The sequence below is a fragment of the Acanthaster planci genome, linkage group LG04 (genome assembly GCF_054643075.1).
Source record: "Acanthaster planci isolate LZ-2023a linkage group LG04, COTS_SCS, whole genome shotgun sequence".
NCBI classification, from domain to species: domain Eukaryota; kingdom Metazoa; phylum Echinodermata; class Asteroidea; order Valvatida; family Acanthasteridae; genus Acanthaster; species Acanthaster planci.
In genome coordinates this window covers 9711411-9722452 of record NC_141780.1, presented here as the reverse complement: position 1 = coordinate 9722452, position 11042 = coordinate 9711411, and the positions used below count along the sequence as shown (strand labels likewise).

Below are 11042 nucleotides of genomic sequence, written 5' to 3'. Positions count from 1 at the left end.
CCGAGTACACGTGTAAAGCTAGTGCCACGCGCGCCTTGACTAACGACTATGCACTACCGATCACTCACGCCACGTGTAGGCCGTCTCCGACACCGGCTTCTAAAGCTTCGGCTAGGCCTATTTTCTCGGCGTTCCCGCGTAGCGCGAAGATCTAGACCTAGGTCTAAACAACAGATCCAGATGCAGAATAAATAAATAGATCGACAACGCATGCTGTACTGCGGCGCGATAAATTTTCCGTTCCGTCGTGGACGGGCGTTGTAGAATGTAGTACATGAGCCATGCACTCAAACTTTTTCCAATTTTTTTCATTGACATTTTGTATAAATGTTGACTTGAAAACATCATTTCCACGACACAGTTGAAAACATATCGCGATGAGATTTAGTTTTGCAAATTTTTAAAAAGAATGTTTACGAGCCCCGAAGAGATCCCAAGCATTTCATCCATTAACTTTCATTTGGTTTTGATGACGTCACTATGCATAGTTTATTCAAATTATGACGTCACAATAGATTATGCATTATAATACGTGGGTTTCAATTGGACAAAATCTCACGCATTGGAATTTCTGAAACTTGGCAGGTCTGCCATCACCACTAATGGAATACATGTAACAAGGAAGTCCATCCATATTATTTCTTAACCAATTTTGCCTTACGGTTTACTAGATGTCATTCATGTCGAGGAGGTCCACCTTGAGCCACTATTCCTCCCATAGTTTTAAATGGGAGAAGTTTATGTAAACAAACATTGTTAAGCAAAGGCAGCATAGGGGTTTTCTTGCAAACAATGAAGAGCATTTTCTGGCGGGAATTTGAAAGACCCAGGCTAAAATCTCTTGTGCAATATCATAAGGGCCAGTAAGTGTATTGCAGGCAGTAGGAATTTACGTATCATATACTGTACACATTTGTATATACCATGACAACAGTTACAGTACATGATCACAGGCAATGGTAATGGCTCGCTGTAGGTAGGTTCAACAGGGCCACTCCTCCCGTAGCTCATAGTGTTAAGCGGGGAAAATCCTGTGCTTGAAAGGTCTAATTAATAGGTCATTATTAATGTTCATTCAGATTTAGTAAATGGTGTTGAAAGGACATGATAGGTTGTTTGGCCTGGTACATGGTGTTGCCATTTGTTAAGGTCATATCATAATAGGGTCTGGTGTGCCCTAATTTTTGACAAGGTCTGATGTGACTTGTGTATCTGGGCCGGTGTACCTTATGTAGTGGGTCAGGTGTTTCATGGTCTGTGGGCCATACATGGTGGGCCAGGTGTGCCCTACTCATGGCTGGGTCTGGTAAACACAGGTGGTCTGGTATGCCCCACTTTATTGCATTTTGTTGCAAATTTGCCCATAGTACTGGTTTCTGGCAAACTTTTGACTTGTAAAGAACAGTTGTGGCATATTCACAAAGATTCATGTTTGTCCATTTTATCAGTCTGAGAATAATCGGATAATAAATGTTGGTCATTAGGCAATAACAAATTGCACTTTAAGTCAACGCAGGAGTTATAACAGAAGTATTGCTGCTTTTTACTGAACACGGTGTACTTTTTAAAAGCATGACAGACAGCCTGGTAAATGTATGTGTACACGTGGTTGATGACATTTTTGTCAAAAAATGGGTGAGTTAAGCTTCAGGGCCCAATGTCACACTATTTTATACTAACAGAGGCTATGTGTGTATGTTGCACCCCAGGTGACTCGGGATGGCATCACCCCAGGGGGTACATTAAATTATTAACTCCAAAAGCTGAAAACTGTAATAAAACAGATCAGGCAAACACTGTATGTGCTGTGGCATGGAGTCAATGTTACCCTCTCAAAGCACGGAGTCAGAATGACTAAGAGAACAAAGGCTCCCACCACATGGCCAGTGTTCTGCCTGCACAGGAAGTGTAATGTAACCACTAGCTGGAACCTCTCTGGCTGTTTCCTGTCGCACCCTGCAGCTAGGCACCAAACAGCTGCAGACAGTACATGTACTTCCATAAAAAATATTAGGGGGTTCGAATAAACAATGCAAAACTCTGGCTCTGACAAACAGTAAACCCTAACCATCTGTCCATGACCTCTACATGTATTTCATCAAGATTGTAAGTACTAAGCATGGCAAAAGGCACACTTATGGAAATATCTATGCAGGCAACCATAAGCACAACCATTCAAATGATGTCATGAAGAAGTGCTTACACTTACAGTTAGCAATTTTTGGTTATAGTGAGCACAACTTTTCTACTACCTATTAAGCAATAGTTTTGACAAAAATTAAAACCCAACTGTACCTGATAGTTTACCTTTAGCATCTGTATTCATGAAGGAATAGCCTTTTCTAGAGGAAAATGTAGGTATTGTACTGCACGTATTAGAGTTGGGCTTACATGCATGTTACAGGTGGTTAATTGCCAATGTGATTTTTTAATTAACTTCTTTGATATACATCTCTTAGAAGGTTTTAAGAACAAGTGATAAAGCCAGTGATGCTAAAAATTCCAGTGAAGTTCCTGGTGTTGAAAGATGGCAAGTTAATTCAAACAGCTCCATTTAGAAATCACAGGCTTTTGTTTCTAAGCCAATGGCTTTTACTACCTCTGTAGATCTGAAGGCTTACAACTAGATGAAGATTTAGTAGAGGATTCCTTGTCTGAAGTGACACTGTTTTGCTCTTTGCTAGTAAATGGTACATTTCACTTGGAGACAGCAAAGATTTACTACACTATACAGCAGTCACATTTAGGGACACAGGTGCTTCACAGTTCTTGCTACTGGAAAGTGTTAGTAAATATTTAGTTTATAATCACCCTTTCCCCCTCTGATATACCCTCAGACTTAGTGCGCTAACCTTAAATACCTAGCGTGGACTTGTGAACAAAAGATGTCCATGATGCAGGAAAGGAAGACGTTTTGTGGACTTACACATGTACACAGGATGTTTCCCCTTCTCTGAAAAAGAAGTTTAGAGGCATTCTAGGGGTCATCTGTCGTAATAGGAAAAGTAATAGTTAAGGAAACCTTGTACAAAAAACAGCTGAAAATTGTGTTCCCACTTCAAAAAAATGAGTACATGAATTTTCACCGAGTTTTCTTATTAAACTGCATGAAAAGAAAGGAATGTCAACAGTAAGTGTGTATGTGAGTTTGTTTCTGCATTCAATTGGGGACCCTGAACAATAGAGGACAATAAGGTGTCCAACTGACAGAGGGTCCCCGATTGACAACTGTGTACAAAACATATGGGTGGTCTTCTAAAATAGTACAAACAAAAGAGGAACAATAGGGGGTCCCCAGTTGCAGGCAAATACACACTTGTGTGGGTACGTGGGTGCAGGCGTGGCATACATAGTGTGGACCTCTGCACAAAAGAAGTCCACACAATGTAGGGTGCAATGCCGTAGTGTGGACTCCCACATGTCCACACGTTTCCCCCTCTGAAAACTAGTTTCAGAGGCATTTTGGGGTCAATGTTATCCATGGCAAAATGAAGAGGAACAGTCAAGGAAATCATCATCAAAATCCAGCTCAAAGGAGTTATCCTAGTTAGAGAAAAAGGAGCATTTCTTCAAGCTTCCTTAACCACAGGACAACAAAGTAATGTACCCACTTCGTATGTAAAACAGGTATGTGTGTGTGCTGGTGTCTTTTAAATTGCCTACTGCCTTTTTTGCACAAGCTTTGATTAGGTCGACTTTTAAGCAACCTGCACACTACACTCTATAGGCATAGGTACTTGTTTTAACATCGTAAGAAATGTTAACAGTTGCTTCGGGTAGGGAATTAGACTGTTTGAAACCAGATATGCTACCATCAATTTTGTTTAGTTCCCTGACCCAAAGGTTTAAAATCTTTGGGATAATCTTTCGGTCTTGTAGCTCCCATGGTCACAACCAAACGAGGAATTATTTCCACAAAATTGTCAATCACTTTGGAACCCATTGTTACAATCACATCTTCCTTTTTTTCAAAAGTTTTCAGCATGGTTTTTACAAACACATTTTATTGTTTTAAAGTTAATGTTGGGTTCCCCGCAAAAGCCCTTTTTCCACAGATTCTTCAACCTTGCAATTTATTTCTGGCACCCATAAAATATGTAGGGAGGCACAACCCTCGAGCTTTATAGAAATCAGTTTTTCCATTCTTTCCCTCTTGAGTTCTTTGTTTTAGCCATTTTTCAACTGCCCTGGAAAAAATTGTAGCACCTGTCCAGACATCAACTGGTTCACATACAAAAGGTCCACAGTGTATATAACGTCACCATGGCTATGTGTGCTTGTTTGCAGTTGTTTCAATGCAAAGGAGTTGCTGGGTGGGATTTTTCTAACTTTATCTATTTTGTAAATGTGGTTTCACCACCCAAACAAAGAAGGTCTTTAAACCTCTTAGCTCTTTTATGGTCTGGGCTCCCCGTTTCAATTCTAATTATTGTGGGTTGGGGGTCCACTTAGCTGTAACTGCATACAGCTTATCTTCTGCACTTAACCAACTCGAGCACAACTCTTTCATGTAAACCACTGACATAAAAAAAGAATCCTCAAATGAATGTACATGTCCTCCATGGAACCAATAAGAAAAATTGTGTGTGTTTATAGATAATCCGGCAGCAAGCTATTAAAACACTGCAAATTAGAAGAAATATACATTCCAGAGAGCCTCTCAGTGAACAGTTTCAACACATGCTCAATGATATTGTTACACTTTTTAATAAGATATAAATGCAAAGGTGAAAACAGCACATGCTTCTGAATGAAGAGATCATCTGATAGGCCTACCTCATGACAATTACGTGACGTGACTTAGCAGCACAATCATTGTATTATTGTGGGACTCCTTTTCATGCCTTGCGATGACACTTGTGATATCTTGCATGTGATTGAAAGCATGAAGTGAAATAATATTCCACCTTTCTATCATGTATTGCTAACATGGGGGTATGTGGCCTCACTGGCGGTTTGTAGCTTCTGATCATAGGGTCAGAGGATCAAATCCAGCATGTGGAAGTATGTTGTTATCTTGGGCAAGTCACTTCACCCCTATGTGCCTCTCTCCACCTAGAAGTACATGGAGACAAACATGGTTATGTTTAGCCATTTGTACTGGAAGAATTGGGCTAGTATACTTCCCAGGGAGCTGAGACAATTTCAGGAATGTTCAGAAGTTTTTTCCCCTCTCCTGACCAGTTGGTTAAACGTTCACTCCAGATGTGTTGATTGAAGGTGAACCTGTGTCTGTGTCTTTTCCTTAGTAAATTAGGTTAGCCAGGTTCTGGCAGAAAGCTGTTTCTTTTATTATTAAAAAATTAGCTTGAGCTTGTTGGAGTGAAGTGTGAAATGGAAGTGATGTGGAAAGTACCATAGCAACTGTAGGCTAAGAGTCAGAATGCCAGATGATTGCGCTATGTCAGCATGACATTTGAGTAGCTCCCAAAAGCATTTTCTCATTGGCCAAAAGACACAATTAGAGGCACTTTTGCCCAGTAGGCACAAATCCAGGTGTCTCATGCAACAACTTACCTGCCGCTGTTAAAACAGAACCGAGGAAAACCTTGCCTGTCAGATTTTGTTGTCAGGGCCAGCAGTGGAGCAGAACTCAACCACCTTACACACTTTCCACTGAAGAAACTTGTAAGTGTAAACACCCTATTTATTTTGGCAGATTATTTTCTAAAGTTCACTGATGTTTTGACAAGATGAAGTTCCTCTCCGTCTCTGAAAATATTGATAGAATTTGTAGATGTAATTTGATTTGAATTCACAGTTATATTTGTCAAGGGTGAAGGATTCACCTGTGTAAATTAATCCAAAAGCTATTACGGATTATTTTGAAGTTTGAATTATAGTCAGGAACTTATCTTTTCCTTCCAAATTAGAAATGTAATAATTGTACAGTTTGGCCATTTCTTTAAAATTAGATGGTCAGTGGTCACTCTTGATGTCAAACACAACTATCCTATTACCCGTGCTACCCGGTGTTACAAATTGATTTGGACGACACAACGTCTACAAATACTCGAGTGACAGAGTTGACAGAGCGGGAGCCAGAACTAAACTATAACGGATGTATACATTGAAAACTACATGTATTTCTAAATGAGAAAGAACAAAGCCTTGGTGCATTTTTATGACATTGAACTCTAATCTTCTGTGATTGTGAGGAGCCTGAAATGATTTGTAAAGGTTCAAATTGATTTTATATTTCACTGATTGAATTTGAATTTGATTTTTTTTAGTAACAAAATACATTAAATCGGATAGCTGAGAATCAGAAAACAAAGAGATAATTTAACAGTTGATTATAAACCTCATTTTTGCCTGCAACTTGATGAAATCCTTGATTGAATCGTGTTTGTTTTATGCCTATATATAAAGTTTGTAAATAAAGCAGTTGTAAACCAGAAAGGAAGAACACTTTAATATTGAGAAGTTTCCACCTCATCCTTTGGGCAGTCACATTCTTACAAAGAATGCATGATAGAAAGGTAGAATATTACCTCACCTCATGCTTGCAATCACATGTAAGATATCACAATTGATGTTTGGTAAGGCACAAAAGGGAGTCCAACAATAATTGACTGATTAAGCCCACTGAGTCATGTGACCCAAAGTGGGTATCAAACATGGCAGCCTCCTATAGCAAAGAGAATTGTAAGTGCTGCAGAACAAAAATATAGCCAATTCTCATTATAGCACTCAGCACACCAGTAGGCTGGGTACTGAACTGACTGTTGCATTTATTTGGGGAAACAACACTTACAACACACATTGCTATGTGATTTTTGTGAGGACACCATGTCTGTTGGTGTTTGATACCACAACAGGTCACATGAACAATCCGTCTATTTATCCAGACATATATGTTCAACCAAACAGTTCAGACAAAACTTTGTAATGTTTCACTAAAACTCCACCATAAAACAGAGTTCAACTCCTATGGAAACTATTACACGAGGCACAGTAAAACTACATGAATAGCTTGTTATAATTACATGAGGCAAAAATTCTTGTGGTACATTTAATTAACAATTTCACGGTTCAGCTTGCTTTAATACATTAAATAACTACATTGTTTAATGCATCTATTTGCCATCTAATATTTAGCAAACCCAGTCTATTATTCATCCAACCTCTTAATATAACAAATTTAAATGTACAATATTTTCAAAGTTCGCAAAAATATCTGAGAATTCCCTTAGATTCACAAGGGTGCTGACTGAAAGTTTCAATTTTAAACCAGTTTAGAACTACTATTTAAATGCCAATCATTTTCCATGCTCTAATATATTTTGCATGAGTATACAAATGTAACAATATACACTGTGAATGGGAATGGGGAAACTTAAAAAAAAAAAAGACTTGCCACTCCATTTGCATTTAACAAAGTGTAAAAATGTTTTTCCACTTGTGTCCAAAGACGCAAATATCTTATCCCACTCATGAGGTATGAAAACCATTTCTAACTTGTGTGGAAAGGTGAAATTTTGTCCATTGTTGGAGAAAGTGCGAAAAGCACCTCCCATGTAAGAAAGTAATTCACTTTTGTGATACGAAAATGAATTCCAAAGAAGAGAAAACGTGGGCAGAGAATTTCCTTTCCAATGTTAAGTTTCATATAAGTTAACTTCACAGTCCCTCAAATGATGCAAAAAAGGAATGGGGTTTTGCAAACATGGTGATAGAAGCAAGAAATATAAGGGAGAAAAACACCGACCAGATTGAATCACACTTTTCATAACACTTTTTTTTTCAGTAAAGGAAAAGCATTACATATCACTTGGTTACTGATGTTTCTCCATGCACAACTAATGCAGGACATTGTGGAATCTGGATTTAAAAATTGTGATGAGGCAACAAAGTTGTAATATGTATCTTTTCGTTGTAAGACAAACATTACAATTTGTACTACAATACCATTATCAATTGAGTTTTTGTATGCAGGTTTTGTACATAAGTATCTAAAATAATACAATGAAAGCCGGAAAATTATACTTATTATTTGATTATGTGAGGTAGGCTTATGATAGGTTTTGTAGTTAAAAAAGGGACTTTACAACTACATAATGGACCTAATTGGCATACAAAATGAATTTGCAGTAAATGTAGTTGCTTTGTAACAATAACAGAAAACTATTGGTTTGATAATGTGTTGGTAATTTTGAAAGTTGTGCACAACATACCCTTTTTATGAAGATCATATTAGAAAGATTTTACAGAAATATAGTCCATTAAATCATGCTACATGTACATTACTGATATGATGTGAACTATGAGATTATTTACAGTGAAGGTAAAGTATGCCAACTGAACTGGAAATGAAATAAACTTTTAAGTGGTCACCTTAAAACTAATACACATCCATGCACACTTTGAAAACCTCAATCACAGTCTGACCAGCAGACTAAAAGCTGATGCAATTTCAAAGGAAGTCAGATGGTGGAAGATCCTGCATATCATCAGTGCTTGTAAGACTACTTCGTCTGCTACTATGAAGTGATGCCATTGGAGATGACTGACAAAGTAATGGATCAATACCAATGCGAAGTGTATTGTCTTCATTCATGTCATCTACATGTACACCTGACTGATTTGAAGATGCAGGCAAATCAGATGCATTACCTTGAGTTTCAGGACAAGATGCAGAGTTTGTTTGTTCACAGACCCTCTTTTGTTCTTGCTTCGCCTCCTTGATGTTCAGATCTATATCAGAACTTTGTAGACGCATGAATTCAGCTGCAATGTTTTCTGTCTTAGTTTCATCACTCAGGGCTGTTGCAGGTACATTGTACTGTTTACATCTCATCTCAAGTTCCTGAAAAATTTTAAAAGGGACTTTTGGCAAATATGAAAATAAGAGAGGGTCTCAAAAGCTGGGAAGGTTTGTATTTCACTGGACTGTCCCGACTGGAACACTAGCATTTCATTGGAACATCTCGCACAACAGGAAATAGTCCACTTGGTGCATAGATCACTCTGAGACAGTATTCCAATGACAATGCTGTGTTTCCATTGAAACATTGTGGAATGAGAACAAGGCAATTGATATGGCATATTCTGAATGACATACTGCCTGGTTCGATTCAACAAATGAGACAGTACTTCTGCTCAAGGCAGATTATGATTTAACACACATGAGGATGGGTACATAAATCCTTCCTGTAGACCTAATAGGCTGATCCCCATGACTGCCTTTTTTTCTGCAGGGAAAAAAAAACGGAAAAACATTTTTCTGTGATGCCATCATGATGTCATCAGATATCAAAGATATGTAATACAAAACTGCTGCAAACTGCTTGCTGACTACAAAAACCTAAAATACAAATCTCAAAATATGGAGGGCCTGACGTTTTGATCCTAGCAGAATCTTTCTCAAAGGCAAAATGACAAGCGGACAGGACAAAGAAGCAAACAGAGAATCAACCAGGATAAATGAATGCAAGAGGACAAAAGGAAAGGTCAAGAAAGATGAACTTAGTGAACTTTATTGTCCTGTGGAAAGAATTGATATGGTTAATGAAGATGTCTAGACTGCCACCGTCACTGGTCCAGATGAAAAATACGTCATCAATGTATCTCAACCAGATCTAAGGGCAGCGTGCTGCCGAAGTAAGCATACGCTCTTCAAGGTTACCCATGAAGAGGTAAGCAAAGGAGGGAGCCATGCGGATGCCCATACATGTGGCTGTGCCATGTACCTGTAGATAGTGTTTGCCCATGAAGGAGAAACTATTCTTGGTTAGTACAAGTCTCATAAGCATCGCGACATCACTGATGGGGGGGGAGGAGTTGTGTGTCCACTCCTTATGAGAGCAGAGCAAACAACTGTTTTCAGGTTAAAATTTTAAAAAATTACATGCACCTTAATGTACTTCTTAATAAATAAATGGGCAATGTCACTGGATCTTTAAATAAACATCTTAAATAAACTTCTGGGGTTACTGGAAGAAATAAAAATTATAAATTCTCAGGCCAGTTTTGTTGAACAACCATTTATCAGTAAATACTTGTTATTGCCAACGCTGATTTCCCATTGTAGCTCTACATGATATGCTTCAGCTTCAGTAAACAGCCAGCACTGTAACAGCATTCCATTTCTTTCCCTTTTGTGAAAGATGTTTGTCCCCAGTGTGCAAAACTTTAAGATAAAATTGTATCAAATTTAGAACATGTAATTTAGTTTTTTTTTTTTTAGGGCTAAATTGGAAATTTAATTCGACTTTGATTTACCTGACCAGATAAACAATGACAACATGATCTTGGGCTTTGCTCCAGATTGTGAGCGGACTACATTAACATGCAATAAAGATGGCATTAATAATGTCATAATGTAAGAAAAATACCGAATATCACACTATGACATTTTACCTAATAAGGGGTATGAGACTCAACGCGACCTGCTGAGATGGCTAAAATATGATTTAATCCTGTTACTCAAGGGTGCATTATTTCAGGGTACCGCACATGTCTCAAGGCAGGTGAATTTCTAGATGGGTCCTAGAATAGGCCAATAAGGGGAAAAGCATTACTTGACTCTTGTGCAAGTGGCCTGCTGCCACGTCTGATACTAAACTTTGCGGACATGATATTAGCACTCCTTGGAACAATGCCAAGACGTATTGCTAACCAATCAGTGTATCGGGTTCAGTGGAAGCACATGTAAAGAGCCAGGGCCAGTTCTGGGAACGCCACTTGTAATGGCATCATACATTAAACATCAATGTTCATTTGTGAATATGTTTTTCCATTTTCTTTCTTTTAGTTCTGTGTTGAAAGATGTTACAGGTGAAAAAATGTAATTTCTGGGGACATTATCCGCACTTCATAGACAGACTGGGGGGAAATTGTCTAGCGAGTTTTTGCAAGTGTAATTGAGGATTTTTCCGTGAGGGTCCTGAGTAGAACAGTGAAGGAGGAAATACCGCATGGTACGCCCAGGCGCACACAGGTGGCGTGACACAGCCTAAAGCAGAAACACAGCCCCATAAGAGAACTCACAATACCCCGTGCGCAGTGCCACAGGACTTGGCACGTCAGGAGGGACAATG

The 11042-nt window shown here is 38.6% G+C and overlaps 1 protein-coding gene across 3 annotated transcripts in view; it reads right to left on the bottom strand.

The window, feature by feature from the left end:
• Positions 1-2074: 2074 nt before the first annotated feature.
• Positions 2075-11042, bottom strand: part of LOC110988713 (microphthalmia-associated transcription factor-like) — a 117850-nt gene continuing 108882 nt past the window's right edge. For all 3 annotated transcript variants that reach the window (XM_087136247.1, XM_022252492.2, XM_022252493.2), the window contains one exon: positions 2075-8809. In XM_087136247.1, coding sequence (XP_086992373.1) covers positions 8417-8809 — 393 coding nt within the window. In that variant the 3' untranslated portion in view covers positions 2075-8416. The remainder of the gene's footprint in view (positions 8810-11042) is intronic.